At 40.9% G+C, this 21,320-nt stretch overlaps 2 protein-coding genes across 13 annotated transcripts in view; one reads left to right on the forward strand and one right to left on the reverse strand.

The window, feature by feature from the left end:
* The window catches only part of CMAS (cytidine monophosphate N-acetylneuraminic acid synthetase), a 189,669-nt gene extending 182,834 nt beyond the window's left edge, over positions 1 to 6,835 (forward strand). Inside the window, exon 9 of the mRNA XM_081957861.1 lies at positions 6,826 to 6,835. The gene's annotated coding sequence lies outside the window, so the exon portion shown is untranslated. The remainder of the gene's footprint in view (positions 1 to 6,825) is intronic.
* The window catches only part of C2CD5 (C2 calcium dependent domain containing 5), an 87,823-nt gene that overhangs the window by 61,130 nt on the left and 5,373 nt on the right, over positions 1 to 21,320 (reverse strand). For 10 of the 12 annotated variants that reach the window (XR_014175741.1, XM_081957785.1, XM_081957788.1 and 7 more), the window contains exons 2-7: positions 16,244 to 16,330; positions 13,538 to 13,709; positions 9,933 to 10,028; positions 9,063 to 9,218; positions 5,559 to 5,757; positions 2,140 to 2,291 (exon numbers count right to left, since the gene is read on the reverse strand). Coding sequence is in view for 11 of the 12 variants with exons in the window: in XM_081957785.1 (XP_081813911.1) it covers positions 2,140 to 2,291; positions 5,559 to 5,757; positions 9,063 to 9,218; positions 9,933 to 10,028; positions 13,538 to 13,709; positions 16,244 to 16,330 (862 nt within the window). In the remaining variant the exon portion in view is untranslated. Of the gene's footprint in view, positions 1 to 2,139; positions 2,292 to 3,240; positions 4,429 to 5,558; positions 5,758 to 9,062; positions 9,219 to 9,932; positions 10,029 to 13,537; positions 13,710 to 16,243; positions 16,331 to 21,320 lie in introns of those variants that run through there. The other 2 variants (XM_081957786.1, XM_081957787.1) reach the window with 2 other exon arrangements.

Here is a 21,320-nt window from a genome sequence, read left to right on the forward strand (position 1 = left end):
AAGTTCTATACTAGACATAATTTACAGAGCTTTGTCATTTCCTATCTTTTAGTTTGTAAAAGAAATGACAGGAAGTATTTGAAAATAGAACTTGAGATAATTTCAAATGCCTTTTTAATTTAACAGTGCAATATGAGAGAGAGTATCCAGTCTAAAGTTGTCTTGGGCTCAGCTATTTATTTAATAAACTCGATCATATTGGCCGGTGTTCTGATCCCCACTGTGGTTGTAAATTGAGGAGTACCTGCACAATCCTTCCTATTTTAGAGAAAGCAGAAGTATGGGGGGGGGGGGGGTTGCCCACTGAGAAGTGTGCTTCAATTCTGTTAAAGCCGTGATATGTCAGTATTATATGTGTGTGAAGCCATATTGTTAAAAAATGCCTTTCCATATTTGTCATTTAGAGTACAAACATAATTTAAAGTACGAACAGAAATATGTGCAGGGAATGGGAGATTTACATTCAGTTAACTAAATCCCAGCATAACAAGATGAACTATAAACAAAATTTACTATTTCATCAGGCCTCTTCTCACAGCCACTTTGTTTCTCATTTCAGAGTTGTCCTTAGAAGTGCGAAACAATAGTTTATTGTGGCTTTTTAGTAACTCTCCGTGCCATTCAAGGCAAGTCTGGCTAATAGCTCAAGAATCGCTGTGTTTGTAGGCAAAGTAAAACAGTCACATGAAAGTGATGTTATTTTGCTCCTCTCTGTTTCTAGTATGGTATGCGTATACTCCCTACATACAGGTTGTCCTCAATTTACAAATCATTTGCTTGGTGACAGCACTGCAAAAAGTAACTCTGATCATGTGATCAAAATTCAAATGATTGGCATCTGGCATTTATGATGGTCACAGCGTCCTGGGAGCAAGCGATTACCTTCTGCAACCTTCCGACAAGCAAAGTCAATGGAGAAGCCAAAGTCACTTAACAATCACGTTACTAACTTATCAACTGTAGTGATTCACATAACAATTGTGGCAAGAAAAGTTGTAAAATGGGGCAAAACTCACTTAACCATTATTTTGCTTAGTAATGGAAATTTTGGGCTCAATAGTGGTCGGTCATAAGTTGGGGGCTATCTGTAGAAGCACTGGGTTTGTCATATCTTATGTTTGACAATAGTAAAAAGTTAACATGAAATTTGGTTTTTAAATTAGAAAACTGAAGATTGTTGTAACATAATACAATACAATAGCAGAGTTGGAAGGCACTTTGGAGGTCTTCTAGTCCAACCTCCTGCCTAGGCAGGAAACCTTATACTGTTTCAGACAAATGGCCATCCAACATCTTCTTAAAGACTTCCAGTGTTGGGGCATTCACAACTACTGGAGGCAATTTCTGTTCCACTGATTAATTTTTCTAACTGTCAGGAAATTTTTCCTCAGTTCTAAGTTGCTTCTCTCCTTGATTAGTTTCCACCCATTGCTTCTTGTTCTACCCTCTGGTGCCTTGGAGAATAGTTTGACTCCCTCTTCTTTGTGGCAACCCCTGAGATGTTGGAACACTGCTATCATGTCTCCCCTAGACCTTCTTTCTATTAAACTAGACATACCCAGTTCCAGCAACCGTTCTTCCTATGTTTTAGTCTCCTGTCCCCTAATCCTCTTTGTGGCTCTTCTCTGCACTCTTTCCAGAGTCTCCACATCTTTTCTACATCGTGGTGACCAAAACTGAATGCAGTATTCCAAGTGTGGCCTTACCAAGGCATTATAAAGTGGTAAATAATGAAAGATATCTTATTGTTGTCTTCAAAGCAGCCCCAAAGACATCAACCAGCCCTTATTCAGTTGATTATAAAGACGTGCAGGTACAAAAAAAAGTTTTAATTTGTTATACCTATTTGTACATATTAAGAAAGACATGGTAGACTATCTCCCAAACATATTGTGCTTACTTTTATTTCTCATAATTTGCAATATAATGTGGAGGAAATGAAAAGGCAATTCTTTAGGATAATCTTAGTGTAGTGGCTATATGTCAGTTTGCAGAAGATGTCCAGATGCCCCATAATTCAATAAACAATTCAAAGATTTACAGAGAAAGGCCATGAGTGAAAAGCTAAAATAGAAACAACACAAATTCAGCAAAACAAATCACAAACAAATTAAAATAATGTGGGTGGAAGCACCTTACCAGTTTTGGGTGTCAAACTCAAATCTGTGTCAGAAGAGGAGGACTGTCGACTGTAGGACTTGGAAGGTGAAAAGGAATAGATTTGGTTTTTCAGAGGGGTGGAGGGTCCTGATGAATGAGGATTGGGGTTGGGATCTTCATTGAAAGGAATCCTGCCAGAAGAAGGTGGAAACAGATTCAGTGATCCTACGTCAAAAGGACCAGGCTGATGATCCCAAAACCAGGAGGTGGACAGGGAGGGGGCGGGGGGGACAGGGCCAATGATTCACTTAAGGTGGGAAGCTAGATTACGATGCCCACAGGCATTGGAAAAGGTTGTTCACCGCACAACTTTGTGGAGGCAGATGGGCATTATTGACCAGCAAAATAAAAACCACAGCTAAAGCATAAAGCATCAAAAAGCAGGAAAGTAAACAAGAACATAAAACCCATCAAAAACCATGGCTGCAAGAATGCAGTATGTTTTTTTTTAAAACCAGATTCTTACAAAAGAAAACAAAGCAATGGTTGCAGGTTATATATCTGTGCCTTGACGTACACACAGACAGATATGTTATATATGGATATATATATATTTATATTTATATATAAAGACGCATATATATTTCTGGGGGAAAAAAAGTTTCCTTATCCGTTAGCATTTGCAGGTTGCCACAGCTAAAAACAAAGCGGAAAGAGGAGAATCATACCCAGACGTTGGTACTCACAAGCGCTGTTACCGGTAGCAAGGCCTTACCTGTCGGTCCAATTTAAGACATCTTGCAAAGAACCATTTTTGAGAACATCAAACATCAAGCCTGAAGCCTGATCAAATTGTACATTTCTCTCCGTACTACGAGAGAGACACCTGAGATGCAAACTTCATTATTGCATAATGGGGGAGGGAGGAGAGAAAACAGGTATGCACAATAAAGCAAAAAAAGAGATCAGAAGATATCCTTGAGGTCTCCTGTTTCCTCTGACTTAGCAGGTGAATACAAAGGACTTATCTGGAGAAGAAGAACTCTAAGGGATATAGGTACCTGCCTACACTGCCTGCCTGCCTGTCATTGTGTCTGCCGCCTGTCTCTCCCCAGCTTCTGAATCTGAGCAGTCGCGTACCAGTGTAGATGAGAGTGGGAACAGACACAGAGAAGTTCTGAGTAAGCCGTGAGCCAGTAGCAGTGTGAATTGGACTGTTGTGAGTCGAACGACATCCATGGTTGGGCGGATGAGCCAGAAGAGACCTGAGAGAATTTGCAGCCGAGATCGAAGGAAAGGGGGGGAAAAATACATACAAAAAAAATGGCAGTTACATTTTTAAAAAAAAATTATTCTAGGGTGTTCTAGTTACCGGAAGGTTGCGGTTGCGGTTTGCTTGTTGGTGAACAGCAAACTCTGAAGCAGGAGTGTCAAATGTAAGGTCTGCGGGGATTCCCAATGTTGCCCATAGATTTAATAGCAAGAGCACTTAGACTTATATACCGCTACATAGTGCTTTTACAGCCCTCTCTAAGCAGTTTACAGAGTCAGTCTCTTGCCCCCAACAATTTGGGTCCAAATTTTACCAACCTCAGAAGGATGGAAGGATGGGTCAACCTTGAGTCCCGTCAAGGATTGAACTCTAGGCTGTGGGCAGAGTTAGCCTGCAATACTGCATTCTAACCATTACGCCACCAGGGTTCAGCCAAATTCCACCAATTTCAATCAGGGGGGTGAATGGGAAATTGGGAAGCTTCCTAAAAATTCAATCCACCGATGCAATGGCTCCAGCTTGGCAATTTAGTTAACTTAACACTTAAGCATGCAATTAGTTAATGATCATAACATGGAGAAGGTGAAGAAAGACCTTATTAGATAATCACACATGACCTTCCTCTTCCTTCTCAATGCTTTACATTGAGAATAGGAATTTGGGAGATTGATATTTAAGAAAGGGTAGCCTAATTGATTTTTTAAAATAGAAGATCTACAGACAAACTTTCCAGAATCTACACAGAGGAATACAGTGCCCTACTTTTGGAGTTTTACACCTCTACTCTAAAGAATTGAAACTCTAAAGAACCATTACTCAGTTAACATGTAATTATAATTCGGCTAAAGGTTTAGCTAGAAAGCTAAAAATAAGCCCCCAATAATAGTTGAAATCTAAATGTAAGGAAATGAACTGGACCAACTTAATTTTATTTCTGATCAATGTAAATGTCTAAGTAGGCTAAGTGAAATCAATGAAAGATTTCTGCTGCTATAAAAAGCAACAAGGTCATAGTAAGTATTTAATTTAAGTAACATTTAAAATGTCCCAAAGGTCTTTTTCAAGAGGCAACTGGACTTTCTGGTTTTTCTTTGAAGATGTTTCGCTTCTCATCCAAGAAGCTTCTTCAGCTCTGACTGGATGGTGGAGAATGAAAGGATGAAGAAGTTTCTTGGATGAGAAGCGAAACATCTTCAAAGACAAACCAAGAAAGTCCAGTTGCCTCTTGAAAAAGCACCTTTGGGATAACCATGACCTGGATGACCGAGAATCTCCATAGATATAAAACTTAAAATAGAAGTCTAACACTTATTTGGGTGCTCACTTGGACTAAAAAAAAAAGATTATTTTTAACCTAGGGAGTGGTATCGGCCAATAGGTTAAATTAAATTAATTTAAAAATTTCAGTATGCATGACTGAGATAATCTCACATTGTTTTCTAGCAATTTTTCCTGTTTAGATTTCAATAAAAAGAGCTATATAATTGCAAGACATAAAGTAATATATTTTCATTGGCGCTTAGCTTTCCCAAAGTACTTTTAGATTGGCACAGTGTTATTTCTATGTCTCTGGCTCATTTTAAAAGTTGAACTTTTAAACTTTAAACTTTTGCTACTGAACTCAGAGTTGACCAACTGCCTCCTAATTAAGTGAAAGGGCAGCAAAACTTAATTTGTTCTAAGTAAGAGAGAGGAAAATGTTGCAGACAGTTGTAAAAACCTGATAGCACTCAGTTATGACATATTAACTTAGAATTACACGGAAGATTTTTTTTCTTAAATCCATGTACAGCAATTGCATTGAGAATAAAAATACTAAAGACAGAGGTCCTGTGGGATTTTATTTTGCAAAATACATTGCAAAATATAAACATCCCATTAAAGCTAATTAATTTCAATCACCCACTAAGAAGAGAAAACACTCTGGAATGTAGAACAGGTTAATGTCATGGCCATCACGCTGTGCAAAACTACAAGAATTATGCATAACTGAGGCATCTGACACACACTTTATTCCCACAACATCTGGTCACTTTAATTATTCAGGTTTCTCAGCACAAAACAAAGTTGTCAATATAAAAGGGAGACAGGGGCGTGTATCTTTAAGCAGACACATACAAAAAATATGCAATTTGAAAAGAATACACATAAGAAACTTTCCAGGGAACATTTAATTCATACTTACTCCTTTATCTCCTTGGATGGGGAATTACATGCAGGTAAGAATACAGGTGTGTTACTTAATTTGTCCAAGGTACAGGCTGTTCCAATGGCTCGCACTACCAGGCCAGATTCTCCCTCCAGATCAAAACACTGCAAGTAGCCAACCACTGCATTTCCTCTCATTTCAAGTACCTTCAGCCCAATCTTCCTTTGCAGTTCCCCTGTCAAAAACACACACACACACACACACATCATTTAAAACAGAATTAATGTAAAATGATTTTGAACTTCAATTTTACCTCAGTATTGCACTAAATTGCACTAGATGTTAGGCCAGTTTAGTGTAGTGGTTAAGGTGCTCGCCTAAAACCCGGGAGACTGTGAGTTCTAGTCCCGCCTTAGGCACGAAAGCTAGATGGGTGACTTTCGACCTGTCACCAGGAGACTGGGAGTTCTAGTCTTGTCTTAGACATGAAAGCTGGCTGGGTGACTTTGGGCCAATCACCAGGAGACTGGGAGTTCTAGTCTTGTCTTAGACATGAAAGCTGGCTAGGTAGCTTTGGGCCAGTCACCAGGAGACTGGGACTTTTAGTCTTGTTTTAGACATGAAAGCTGGCTGGGTAGCTTTGGACCAGTCACCAGGAGACTGGGATTTCTAGTCTTGTTTTAAGACATGAAAGCTGGCTGGGTGACATTGAGCCAGTCACCAGGAGACTGGGATTTCTAGTCTTGTTTTAGACATGAAAGCTGGCAGGGTGACTTTGGGCCAGTCACCAGGCGACTGGGACTTCTAGTCTTGTTTTAAGACATGAAAGCTGGCTGGGTGACATTGGGCCAGTTCCTTTCTCTCAGTCCAATAACCCATCTCATAGGGTTGTTGTTGTGGGGAAAATAGGACCAGAAAAGAGTATTATGTACGTCCGATGCCTTGAGTTACTTATACAGTAATGAAGGCAGGATAAAAACCAAATAAAATAATAAAAAATAAAGTAAAATAAAGTAAAGTAAAATAAAGTAAAGTAAAATAAAGTAAAATAAAATAAAATGTAAGATACCAATATTTTTTTTGCTAAAGATAAGGAGTCTCAATCAGTGAAATGACATTTACTATTCACTGGAGACCTTCAGAGACTGGAAAAGGCATCTGATATCCCGCCAAAACGTTTTAGTAAATCCTGCACTGAGCAGGAGATTGATCTAGCTCGGAAGTGGAGAACTATGGTGTCAGGATATTAAATTTAATAGCTGGAAGAGCAAAGTGTGCAACAGGCCAGAACACACAATCGTAGTCATTGAGGCCATCTGCACTATGATTGGTTGCTATGAGGTCATCTGCACTATGATTGGTTGCTATGAGCATCTTCCTTTTTCCCGCCTTTTTCTTCTGCGGGCTCTATCTGCAGATTAATTTACCTCACAATATTCTTGTGTCCCTGACTATCTTGTCTGGTGTAAATATGAACGTTAAATACATTTATTTGTATAAAACTACAAGTTCGTGTCAGTGTCACTCAGTGGTGAAATTCATTTTTTTTTTACTACCGGTTCTGTGGGCGTGGCTTGCCGTGGCTTGGCGGATGTGGCTTGGGGAAGGATACTGCAAAATCTCCATTCCCTCCCCACTCTGGGGCCAGCCAGAGGCGGCATTTGCTGGTTCTCCAAACTACTCAAAATTTCCGCTACCGGTTCTCCAGAACCTGTCAGGACCTGCTCAATTTCACCCCTGGTGTCTTTGGCCTCATTTGAACACTTGCTACATAATTCCTCGATATATATGGCCCCTTTATGGCTTGTGGACTTCCACTCCCAGAATTCCTGAGCCAGTATGGCTGGTTCAGGAGTTCTGGAAGGCCCCAAGTCATAAAAGGACCATAGTTCCTCAGATCTAGAGTAACTCTGCTGTATGGACTCTCCCAACTCTATGATTCTTAGGAAAATTAAAAATAGTTTCACCACACTTCTCTAACAAATTATGAAAATAGGGATTTGCTTGCTACATTTCCTTCCCCCCCCCCCCCAAAAGTCAAAAGTTCCTTTAGCTTGGAAACAGCAGCAGCTGCAGAATGACAAGCTGCAAAACGGGGAAGTAGCTATATAACTATAATTATTAAGCCATATTCAAGCTTCTATTTTTGGCATATATGGTTCAGGCTAGGAATTCTGACATTTTTTTTTCCTCCTTTGTCTCCTGCAGGATACTCAAACAACGGTTTTTTCCAAGCGGAAAGCACCTATTTTCAGGACTGTTCTCATTGGCTCCCCAGAGGCATTTTTTAAAGCACCTATTTGTCATCTTAAACACACCCAGGTCTTCTCTGTGAAAATATTATTTTCCCCCCTTTTTTCCATTATGAATGTGGTTTTGCATACACTACTTTAACTGAATGTAATTTATTCTGTGGCATTTTCATGTTTATTTGTGCAATGATTCAGGGTGTTCAGTTACATCCTTTTTTCCCCCAATTCTTATAACCTTTAAAAAAAAAATTAGCTAAAATTTGAACCCATGGTTAGCTATCTATAATTCTGGGACAAATTTTTAAAATAAACAAACCTGTAGACCCTGGTAACTCAATGATTCCTATATTAGAACTATGGACTGGATTAGCTTCCAATTGGATGAAAAAGAATGCATAAATTTAATGGCGGAGCTCAGTTATTCACACACTCAGCGCCTAAATTTATCATCCTGAGATGTACATTTACATAGTTCAACAATACAAAGAGACCTTTGAAATTCCAACATGCCAGAGATTACGTGGCTGCTTTATAACTTTAACTACAGTTACAGATCAGACTCGAAATCACCACCATCTGTTCGTAAATTATTGTTGGGATAAAGTTATATGTTAACAGGTAAAATGCTCACCAATTACTTCTTTGGGTAATTTTTCTGTGGGCAGATTCTTAGCTAGAAATGTAAAAGCAATTTCATTGCCTTTACAACATCCATTATGCCTACTACAATATACAGTATGCAAACAAAATATTGTCTCTTTCTTTTTAAGGACACAGTAGCTTTATTTTGGCCAGTTAGTTACAACTAATTAATTTACACAAGGTATAAATTAAATAATACAAACTAGTCATTAAAGGTAAAGATTCCCTCACACATATGTGCTAGTCGTTCCCTACTCTCGGGGGCAGTGTTCATCTCCATTTAAAAGCCAAAGAGCCAGCGCTGTCCAAGACGTCTCCGTGGTCATGTGGCTGGCATGACTAAACACTGAAGGCGCAGGGAGCGCTGTTACCTTCCCACCAAAGTGGTCCCTATTTTTCTACTTGCATTTTTACATGCTTTCGAACGGCTAAGTTGGCGGAAGCTGGGACAAATAGTGGGAGCTCACTCCATTACACGGCGCTAGGGATTCAAACCACCGAACTGCCGACTTTTCGATCAACAAGCTCAGCGTCTTAGCCACTGAGCCACCGTGTCCCACTCATTAAACTAGTCATTAAAATGCACAATAATGCAAAACAGTTCTTACTTGTACACCCATTTTTTTAAAAAAAAAATTAAAATTACCTGACATTAATGAAATAAGTCTTTGCCTGGCTTCATTTGATGCTCTTGGTGTACGAATTCGGTCTATCCATTGATATTCTGGATCTTCATTAACTACAAGTTCTTCTACAAATCCATGAATAATTACAGCTTTATAGCATTTCGGAATAGACGTAGCTGTTAAAGATAGGGTATGACTTATATTTAATCAATGAAAATAATGTATGGAGATGCTGTAATTTTGATTCAAGGGAGCCCCACATTCCCAATAAATATATATTAACAATGATACGTAAATATATTAAACAGAAAAAAATCATGTTGCATTGTTGCGAAGTTGTGCCCCTCTGCCAAACAGGACGGTTGGAGCAGAAGGCAACTGAGGTAGAGCAATTGAGCAGGCTGCCAGTTTGACACCCCTGAGGTAGAGTATTCAGAAGATGATCTCAGGATGAGAACAAAATCTCACTACGAGCAAAGATAGTTGTAACAAATGAGAGAGGACCCAATAAGATAAAAGCCAGCTAGGGAATTCTGGGAGTTGAAGTCCACACATTTTAAAATTGCCAAGACAGAGAAACCCTGCAATTGCCAGTCAATTCTGGCAATTGTGCACTAATAAGAATGATCAAAGAATGAGGAATCTGATTGGAAACATCCAAAGAAACCTAAAGACTCTTCATCTTAAATCAGGGGTGTCCAAACTTGGGAACTTTTAAGACTTGTGGACTTCAACTCCCAGAATTCCCTAGCTGGCTAGGGAATTCTGGGAGTTGAAGTCCACAAGTCTTAAAGTTCCCAAGTTTGGACACTCCTGTCTTAAATGGTCTGAATTGGTTCATTGGTTCTTTCATTTTTCATATACAAATAAAAATGTGCTTTTCAACTTACTGCAGAAAAATTTTACTCCACACGACGACTGTCTAAAACGGTTTAAATCATTAAAAAGGTCTACCTTCACCATCACATTGATCTCCCCACGTATACCTGGAGGTGAAAATGAAAGCAACAGGATGAGAATTTACATCAGAACACAAAAACTGACTCTTACCAGATTGAAGCCTTATCATTCTAATCTAAACCCTAACACAGATACAATTTCAAACAGAAAAGAAGCTTCTAAAAATGGAATACAGGCAGTCATCGACTTACGACCATAATGGAGTGTGACCATTATGAGTTGTAAAGCAGGTCATCTATGCAGGTCAACTAAACTGATTTTATGACCCTTTTTGTGGTGGTGGTGAAGCGAACCTGGCAGTCGTTAAGCCAACCTATTGCCATGGTGACACAGTGGTTAGAAACTAATATTGCAGGCTAAGTCTGCCCACAGACTGAAGTTCGATTCTGACTGGTTCAAGGTTGACTCATCTTTCTGAGGTCGGTAAAACGAGGACCCAGATTGTTGGGGGCAAAATGCTGAGAGGGCCACAAAGCACCATGGAGCAGTATATTTACAATACAATAGTAGAGTTGGAAGGGACCTTGGAGGTCTTCTAGTCCAACCCCCTGCCTAGGCAGGAAACCCTATACCGTTTCAGACAAATGGCTATCCAACATCTTCTTAAAGACTTCCAGTGTTGGGGCATTCACAACTTCTGGAGGCAACTTCTGTTCCACTGATTAATTGTTCTAACTGTCAGGAAGTTTCTCCTCAGTTCTAAGTTGCTTCTCTCCTTGATTAGTTTCCACCCATTGCTTCTTGTTCTGTCCTCGGGTGCCTTGGAGAATAGCTTGACTCCCTCTTCTTTATGGCAACCCCTGAGATATTGGAACACTGCTATCATGTCTCCCCTAGTCCTTCTTTCTCTTAAGCTAGACATACCTAGTTCCTGCAACCGTTCTTCATATGTTTTAGTCTCCAGTCCCCTAATCATTTCTAAGTACTATTGCTATTGTTTGTTATGGGGCATTTTTGCCAAAAATTGGACCCTGTCAAGGAATTTTTTTACTGGCAGAGTCTTTTCTGCAATGGTTCCAAACCTCTAGAACAGCGAGGGCGAACCGTTTTTGGCTCGCATGCCATAGGGGAGGGAGGGCAGGGGTGTGTGTGCGCAGGTGTGCCGCACCCATAATGCAACGTGTGCCCCCCCCAACTGCCCATGCATACGTGAGAGGCACTCCTCCCCATTTTTTGCATGCTTTTTTTGCCCTCCCCAGGCTCCAGAGGCTTTATAGGAGCCTGGGGAGGGCGAAAAAAGCTTACACACACACACACACACACACACACCGGAACCTTCAGGGACCTTCAGGAGGCTTCCCTGAAACCTCCGGAGGGCTTAAACCGACCCTAAGAGCAAACCGGAAGTCTGTTCCCAAACTTTCGGTTTGCCCATAGGTGCGTTTTATTTGCACTGCGGAAGTTTCAGGGATGCTCCTGAAGCCTCCGGGGGGAGGGGGGAGGAGGGGGCAGGGGAGGCTCTTTTCGCTCTCCCCAGGCTCCTATAAAGCCTGGGGAGAGCGAAAAATGCCTTTTAAAAAAGGCTGAACTCAGCTGGCCAGCAGCTCTAGAATATCTAGTCCCTTGAGGCGAGGTCCTCCCCATCCTCTTAGCCCCGTGATGGCGAACCTATGGCACGCAAAGCATCTCTGTGGACACGCGTGCTATCACCAGCTGCTCTTTGGGTTTCTGGCATGTGCATGTGTGCCGGCCAATTGGTCTTTGTGCGTGCTGTAGCACTGGAAACCCAAAGACCAGCTGGCCAGTGTGTATGCGTTCCGATTTGGGCTCTTCAGTGCCAAAAAGATTCGCCATCACTGCCTTTTGCCTATCAAAAGGACCTCTCATTCTGAAGTTGATTAGTAAATTAGGAGAAGATCCCACCTCCGCTGCATTTATGTTTTAGTCCTTTTTCTCCAGTTTGCTGTAATTTTACTGTTTTATCTTGTAACGCTTAATTTTCAATGTTCAAATTGTTTTATGCTGTCATTCTATGACATTGTAAGCTGCCCAGAGGTGCTTGATAGAGAGATGAGTGGCCTGTAAATTTAATACAGACAAACAAAGGCTGAACATTTGGTGCATTAAAGTTTCTTGGAAACAAATTATCCTGAAAATATGAGGCCCTATTAAGTGAAGAACTGGGAGTACAGCAGGAACTTTATTATAGCTCCAGGAGAACCCCCAAACACTGTGCTTTAAACCTCCTTCTTTTATTGTCTTTGCTCACCAGTGTTTGAACTCCAGACTCATGAAACATAAGAAGGAGTCAATAGGTCCATCAGGAAGCTGGCTGGGGGACAACAGCTTTAATACCCTATGTTCTGTCCTGCAAATTCTGGAAAGGATTGAGCTCATACCGTAACTTTCATCTGATACTACATGGAGAAATTGACGCAGGATGCATCCATAAATACATTCTTAAAAGCAAGTCTTTGGAAAAAGAAAGAGGCGTTTTAAAGAACGCAGTTTGAACTTTAAGAACCCAAGAATGAACAAAAATCAGTTTGGGGTCTGAATTCTCATTCACACGCTCAGTCTTTTCCTGCTAATCTTATTGATGCCTTTACAAAAGAAACATGCAGGACAATTATAAATGAAATTTCTTTAGGAAAGATCAAAATGTTAAAATAACAATACCTGCAGCAGGCATTGTTTATTTTAACATTTTGATCTTTATTTGTTTATTTGTCTAATAAAAATACAGGTAGTCCTTCAGTCACTTATCAACTGTCTGAAGTTATGATGGACCCCAAATGGTGTTTACAACCCAGTACTGAATTATGAAAAGGACGTGGCTAAGACGCTGAGCTTGTCGACCAGAAAGATCGGCAGTTCGACGGTTCAAATCCCTAGCACCATGTAACGGAATGAGCTCCTGTTACTTGTCCCAGCTTCTGCCAACCTAGCAGTTCAAAAGGATGTAAAAATACAAGTGGAAAAATAGGAACCACCTTTGTTGGGAAGGTAACAGCATTCTGTGCACTTTTGACGTTTTGTCATGCTGGCCACATGACCACAGCTACCTTTTTGGAGAGCGCTTGCTCTTCGGCTTTGAAACAGAGATGAACACTGCACCCTAGAGTTGGGAACGACTAGCACATATGTGCGAGGGGAACCATTACCTTTATCTTTACTGAATTCTGACTGCTGTCTCCTCCAGTTACCTGTTTACATTTTGAGTGCTTGGCAACCGGCCGATATTTATGCTTGTTTGTGGTGTCTCACAGTCATGTGACTGACTGCAATTTACCATGTTTTTGTACAAAGCTAGCATTTGTTTCTCTTTTTTTTAGCAAAAACTTGTTTTTAGCAAAAAAAAATCGGTTTGTAGTAAACAATCGCTTTACTTAACGACCATGGCATTGGTTTAATGACTGCAGGGTCCACTTAACAACCGTGGTGATTCATTTACAAACCCCGGGGGGAAAAGTCCTAAAATCAAGTTGGTGACGTGATGACCCACTTTAAGACCTTCACGGCTTACGACCACAAGGAGCAGGCTCCATTAGGGTTGTAAACCGAGGACTACCTGCATAACGATTGAGAATCTCACCATGTATGGTGTCGTAAATCGGAAACCAGCCCGAAATAACTGTAGCTGCTTCACTGTAGAGAAGAGGATCGATATCAATGTAAACTTTTCCAATAGCATCGTTAGCGCTGTACGTATCGTGATCAAGGACGGTTATCTGGAGAGGCTCATCCTGCAGATCTTCATCATCTACCTAGAAAACGGAAGAAGTGTAACAAAGCTTCAACATTTTACCGAACAGAGCCATTGCAAAGCAAAAAGCGCACCGAGGTCCATTTATAATTTGTCTAAACAAGTCACATCCAACTCTGCTTTCCGCTTATTCATACAATGCGCAGTTTAACTGGACGAAACCACAGGGTGATTAGTCAGGTTGGTGTTTAGTCATGTTCGAATAGGTCCCCACGTCACAAGGTCATGCACAAATGCTAATGCAAACTATTTTCTTGCACTTAAGAACAGAGCTTTGACCTAAGCAGGGAGCTTAAACGGCGGGTCGATGTTCAGTTCAAACAGGATCTTTCTATCAGAAGCAACTGAAATCAAGAACTGGAATACGCTTGAAATGCCAACTGATGCTGCATTAATTATGGTATGTGGCACAGCCTAGTTGGCAGTGCAAAACAGGAGCTTTTGAATGAAGTTGTTCCAAGCTCTATAAGCTGCTAGCAAGCTGAAAACAATAGTAAATGCATCTGGTCATTTCTTACAATCATGCCAGTTTAGGGGAAGGATATGATTAACCTTGAGGCTTCTTCACACGAATTCTAAATCAATCTTCTCATAACCTTTTGCTCCTCTGAGATATAAGAGCAAGACTCATCCTCCCCAATGGGTAGGCTCACTGCTGAACCAAATCATTGCAAACTACTCTATCTTCATGCCCCGTTTTTCCAACAGATAACAATTTCTACAAAAAGCATCTGGGTAGGAATTTCGAAGACGAAAAGCTAACCTTTTTATAAATACAAATTTCCTCTCGTTTATATCTCTCCACATCCTGTTTCTTTTCCTTCACAAATGTGTTTTTTTTAACCTGTCATACATTTCCAAAATGTTTTTTTGTTTGTTTATCAAACTCGGTGACATTTCCAAACATGGCAAGGAAATTAAGATGTAAAACATTTAGAGGTACGCCTGAATAAGAGAAATTGGTTTTGTTTCAGACCCCAAATGAATACAGAGGTTCTGCCCAACAGTTCCAGGAAAAGTGTAATCTGGTAAAAACCAAACCACACAACAACTGGTTCTTCCAGATTTTGGCAGAGACAACATCTGGAGAAGCTGAGTAGGCCAAGGGTGGTGTCACCTCACTCCTTTCTCCACGTCTCTATATGATCTCTGTGTGGTATCCGGTCCACTGAATTTTCTATGTTTTTCACTCTCTCTACCTCCCCATTATGGTGCCAACTAAGGGGAGGGAAGGTGGGAAGGAGGGAAAGGCAAGGCATAGCCAAACTGTAAATGGGAAGTCTGAAAGCCAATGACATCGGAGGCAGTAACTCTGCAACTGACCTTTCTCCGCAATTTCCCCAGGGTCTTCTTTTCTCTATGGCCACTGTCCCAAAGGTGCTTTTTTTCAAAAGGCAACTGGACTTTCTTCGAAGACGTTTTGCTTCTCATCCAAGAAGCTTCTTCAGCTCCGACGATCAGAACTGCCAGAATCGAACTGTCAGTCAGAACTGAACAAATTTCTTGGATGAGAAGCGAAACGTCTTCAAGAACAACCGTAAGAAAGTCCAGCTGCCTTTTGAAAAAGCTCCTTCGGGACAACCATGACCTGGATGACCGAGACTCTCCAGAGACACTTAGTCACTGTCAAATCCTCATCCTCACTTGACTTTATGTGCAGAATAAGAGGGAGGAAAAGGGTCTGAGGAGATAGGAGGAGGAGGCCAGGGCCCTCTTGAAGTCAAGGACATTATCCAATCAGCCTACCAGCTCCATCTTCCCTGTCTCTTTCTTTTCATATTTTTTTTTCTTAGCCACTTCGACAGATGTCCCTCCTGTTTTCTCATCCCCCCCCCCCCATTCCTCAATGTGCATTTTTGGTCCAGAAAAAGCACCATAAATGGAGCGGTTTAGACATATGTAAAATATCATAGTATTTGGACCATAAGAAAGGCTGAGCGCCAAAGAATTAAGCCCTTTGAACTCTGGTGCTGGAGAAGACTCCTGCGAGTCCCTTGGACTGCAAGGCCATCAAACCGCTCAGTCCTAGAGGAGGTCAACCCTGATTGCTCTTTAGAAGGCCAGATCCCGAAGAGGAAACTCAAAGACTTTGGCCACCTAATGAGAAGGAAGGAGTCAGTGGAGAAGAGCCTTATGCTGGGAAAGAAGGACAAAAGAAGGGGACGACAGAGAATGAGGTGGCTTGATGGAGTCACTGAAGCAGTAGGCCTGAGCTTGAATAGACTCCAGAGGATGGTAGAGGACAGGAAGGCATGGAGGAACATTGTCTATGGGTCGCGATGGATCAGACACAACTTCGCAACTAACAACAACAATTTCACCCAGCTTGCATAATTCTCTTGAAAAGAATCAGGATATTGACATTGCCGATATTGATATATATTCAGACACAGATCCCTCTCTCTCTCTCTCACACACACACACACACTCTATTGGGTTTGCCAGACTCATAATTAATAATTAAGTTTTCCTTGGAGCCTATCGATAAATTATGCTTATTAGGATGTGTGCTTGTGTATGCCCGTGTCTATTTACCTCAAATTTAAACCACTCCGAGTTCCACTGAGGGTTGAGAGATTTGGGATAGACATCTGTCTTAAATGTAGTGTTTCCGAACTTTACCTGAAAAATATAAAAATACATGGAAAAATTAATAACAAAATCATTTTTGTCTTTGCATTTTATTCCATTTGCAATATTTCTTAATATTGTGCAGGGCTTTTCAAGAACCTAATTTCTTCAGTTGAATGGACCAAGTCATTATTTAATATAGTTTTCTTAACAAAATAAAACAATAACTATTTCTTAACTATTGCATACACTGCCACCTTCTAGTCTCGTCTGTTTATCATTAAATTTACTCCTATAGGAATATTAGCCTTATCACACTATGCCTTAAAGACAATATTGATATCAACAATATAGGAGTATCCTTACAGTTTGTTTTCACATGTAAGTGTCTAAGTAACTAAGTGTCTAAGTTCAGTTTGGACTAATGGTTCAGACAGTACACTACAAGCAAGTGCAGACAGTCCTCGGTTTACAACAGTTAGTTTAGAGACCGTTCAAAGTTACAACGGCACTGAAAAATGTGACTTATGACCACTTTACACAGTTATGACCTTTGTGGTATCCCCATGACCCTGTGATCAAAATTCAGACGCTTGGCAACAGACTCATATTTATGACGGTCACACTGTCCCAGGGTCATGCGATCCCCTTTTGCGACCTTCCGACAAGTCAATGGGGAAGCCAGATTTACTTAACAACCGTATTACTAATTTAACAACAGCTGTGATCCACTTAACAACTGTGGCCAGAAAGGCAAAACTCACTTAACAAATGACTCGCTTTGCAACAGAAATGTTGGGCTCAACATCTGGCCGTAAGTCGAGCATTCCCTGTACACACTGCCTGGAAGGTCAGCACTTAATTTTGAACAAGCAAAACCCTTCCTAAGATCTGGTCAGTATAATAAGTGAGTCAGAAAAAGGTGACAACCACACAAACTACAGGACAGAGCAAAGGTTAAAAAAAAAGGCTTGTCAACGAATTACTGTAGGAATTCAGATGAATAATCACTAAGGCATGAGACAACTCCTTAGCCATCTCAAATATTACTGCAAAAGTGTTCAGATGGAAAATCACTAAGCCATCCTTAGCCATCTCAAAGCACGAAATGCGACATTTTTGGATATTCAGAAGGTAGCAAGTCAAAAGACTGCAAATAATGTTTTTCGTTGAAGGATTCCCAAATCCCAGACACACTAACTTGGGTATATTCAGATTTAACTTAGGGTAATGAGAACACATCCAACTGGAGTCACTGTTTATGTAGTGGCTGGCTATATAAATTATGTATGTATGTATGTATGTATGTATGTATGTATGTATGTATGTATACATGTGTGTGTGTGTATATATATATGTTGTATTTGTGCTGATAAATAAATAAAGGGAGACTAGTATAGATCTATTTCAACCTATTTAGGTCTCATCAGCTAGCCATACCCTTACTGGGAATCGAACCAGGGCTGTATTGCATATTAGGCCGATGTAATTGCCACTAAGCCACAGGCTCTCTTCCTTATCAGCTAGGCCAGGGAAATAGGTATGTTGTAACACAAATACATACATATACATATATATGTGTGTGTTGTATTTGTGCTGATAAATAAATAAACAACACAAATATAAAAAGGCAACATTAAAAATATGGTTTTCTGCCTGGATGGTCTCCTGCAGTGATCCGATAGACAGAAAGGGGGAGTAGTGAGTTCCCTCCCATATTTGGGCATACCAGGGGTTGTAACACAAATATATATATTCATGTATATATTTCATATATATAAGAAAATGTGTGTGTGTTTGTGTCTGTGTGTATGTATGTTCCAGCATTATTCTGGAATGCCTCAAGCAATTTCAACCAAACTTGGTACACAGATGACTTACTCTGGGAAAAAAATACTATAGAGGTAAGAAACCCCTGGCACTCCTCGGGGTGCGTGTTCTGTTAAGATATAGCCTGTTGTGCCTTAAAATGGCTTCTACTGTACTGCCGTAAAATGGCTTCTACTGTACAGCGCAGTGGAATTGCCATGGCAATGGCTTCCCAGTCCTCCACAAGGGGGCTCCCTCTGGTAAGGGGGAAAAGCCAACATTACAAATTTTGTTTGGTCTGGATATTTTCCCCCATAAATAAATACCCGAATACATCGGATTATCAGCTGGAAAATAAATAAAATCCCAGCGACCCACTGACATCGCCTTGGCAAATTCAATTTCAATGGAGAGAAAAGGACAGCTAATGCTATCTCAGAAAAAACAACTAATTAATTTGAATTGGTCCGATCAAAAATTGTCGGTGAAGAGTAGCTGGAAGGAATGCCGTTTGAAAAAAAAAAAAAAGACAGTTAAGTTGATCAACCAGGGTTTCTTTGAATAAATTATGAAATGTAAATTGCAAATCCATAGCTTAAATTTAATTCAATATATTACCAGAGAAATTTCCATTCTTGCTGTTGTAGCACCTAACCCACCAAAGAAAAAACCCGAAAAAAATAAACAATCTGATAGGTTGACACAAAAGGCTTAAGCAATCAATTATGGTTTTGAAATCATAATAACTGGCCTTCACGACATACTTGAGGCCAAATTCAAACAAATCATGTTCTGTCTTAACGAACAAGATCCAGGAGTCTTAAGAACGTCAAACACATTGTTATGCATACATACTGGGGGTATTTTTTTTGCGTTGCCACATTGCCTAAATTGGAGATTTGCTAATGCTTGATTTTGTAAATTCAACAAAAGCTCTAGATTCAGCCTAATACCAGTGCCTCACCGAAAGACAATTGAAATAGGAGAGGATTGTGTTTACAAAGGAGGCAAACAGTGATAAATTGTTTTAGGTACGAGAAAAGATAATATGACACAGTGAACATTAGTTAATGGGCACAAGAAAAGGACTGAATTTGGGAGGCGAAAGTTTTGATTAAACCAGGAGTGTCCAAACTTGGGAACTTTAAGACTTGTGGACTTCAACTCCCAGAATTCCCCAGCCAGCATAGCTGGGAGTTGGAGTCCACAAGTCTTAAAGTTCCCAAGTTTGGACACCCCTGGATTAAACTATTGAAAGAACGGGCATACTGCTATGCCTAGGGGCACGCATACAGTACAACCAGATTTCTGTACACTGTTCTGAAGCCAAGTGCAGGCGGTCCTCATCTTACAACGGTTCATTTAGCGACCCGTTCAAAGTTACAATGGCACTTAAGTGACTTATGACTAGTTTTCAATGCTTATCTTCCCCACAGTCACGTGATTTAAAATTCAGTGGCTTGGCAACCGACTCGTATTTATGACGGCTGCCGTGTCCAGGGGTCATATAATCCCCCCTTTTCTGACCTTCCGACACGAAAAGTCAATGGAGGAGCCAGATTTGCTTAACAATGGTGTGACTAACTTAACTGCAGTGTTTCACTTAACAACCGTGTGACTAATTTAACAACGGTGGCAAGAAAGATCGTAAAACAGGGTGAAACGCACTTTAACCAGCAGGATGCTTAACAGCAGAAATGTCGGGCTCAATTGTGGTCATAAGTTGAGGACTTCCCATAATTGCACATATCGTGTTTCCCCCAAAATAAGACAGGGTCTTATTTTCTTTTGAACCCCCCTCCCCCCCCCCCGAAATAAGCGCTTGGTCTTATTTTGGGGCAGGTCTTATTATTTTTAAGGTGCGGAAAGCGGCGAGTATGGTCACCTCATGGCTGCTGCTGTGTTGCAATATTTTCGGAGAGGGATTACTTTCGGGGGAGGGATTATTTTAGTGCATGTACTCAAAAGCCCAATTGGGCTTGTTATCCGGGGAGGGCTTCTTTTCACGGAAACAGGGTAGTCCTGCAGAGTGAAATGCAGGAAAATCTGAAGAAAGACGATCATTTGTGAAAACACAAGACATCCTGTGCCAAGCTCCTACCACCTCCCATTACACAGCCTGATCAACATACATGTGAATGGTTTCTGTTTTGCTTTTGACCAACGTATTTGCGAGAGGGTTTTCAGAGTTCAAATGCCCGTTATGCAAGATGAAAGGTTCAGAGGCAGTCTAATAATTCCCCGGCTGATTCTGGACTAGATTTCATTTTGAAACTGTAAGAAGGTCAGATATACTGATCCAAGAGGACTCCGAGTTCATGTCGATGACAGCCTCTGTTCACAACAGGTGGCTCTCTTCAATCTTCCTTTTAACCCTCTCTTTGCATCGCTGACGAAGCACCACTGTTTTCCATCAAATTAAAACAGGCTGGTTTAAGAATAACGGATCAGTTCTGAATGTCTGCTAAGCAACATTCAAAAGTAAAATTTATTCTTATTTCCGATTCTGGAAACGGTGGCTGATCTGGTTCAGATGACCTGCACACTCCTATAGCCCATATTTTTGGGAATATAAGACGCACTGGAGTATAAGACGCACCTTAGCTTTTGGGAAGGAAAGAAGGGGGGGGGGGGATTCTGACTACCAGATATTCATCTGGCTACTCCTTAGCCTGGTCAGCTTCAGCACATTAGTTCGCTCACTGGTTTTGAGGTTGGGGATGATGGGAGCCGTGCTTCCAAAGCACAGCTGATTGTCGGAGGGAGCAGAAATTAGAAAAGCAGGCAAAGCAGAGAAGATCGCTTAGCTCGTGTTTGGGCTGAAAAAGGGCTTCAAAAGCACAGCTGATCCTGGGAGGCAGCTCCAGTCACTAAAGCAGGCAAAGCGGGGAAGACGTAAGAGAAGTCAGCAGCTGTTCCGGATTGCCATTTTGGGCACTGCGCGTCGAGCACTTGGAGGCCGAAAACGCAACACGCGGAGCCCAAAACACAAGCCATTGTTGGTGGCAATCTCTGCAGCCAGGAAGGGGATTCGCAGAGGCCGAAGGGTAGGGGCCAGCGGGTGGGCGGGGCTACATTTGGAGTATAAGACAGGCCCAAATTTTCAGCCTCTTTTGGGAAAGAAAAAGTGTGTCTTATACTCCGAAAAATACGGTAAATAACTGAACTTGGTTAAAGAGCAATAGGAATTGGACAACACATGTGATCTTGTTAATCAGGTTGGGCTTAAAGC

Source organism: Natrix helvetica (genome assembly GCF_964273705.1).
Source record: "Natrix helvetica genome assembly, chromosome: 6".
In the NCBI taxonomy this organism is placed as follows: domain Eukaryota; kingdom Metazoa; phylum Chordata; class Lepidosauria; order Squamata; family Natricidae; genus Natrix; species Natrix helvetica.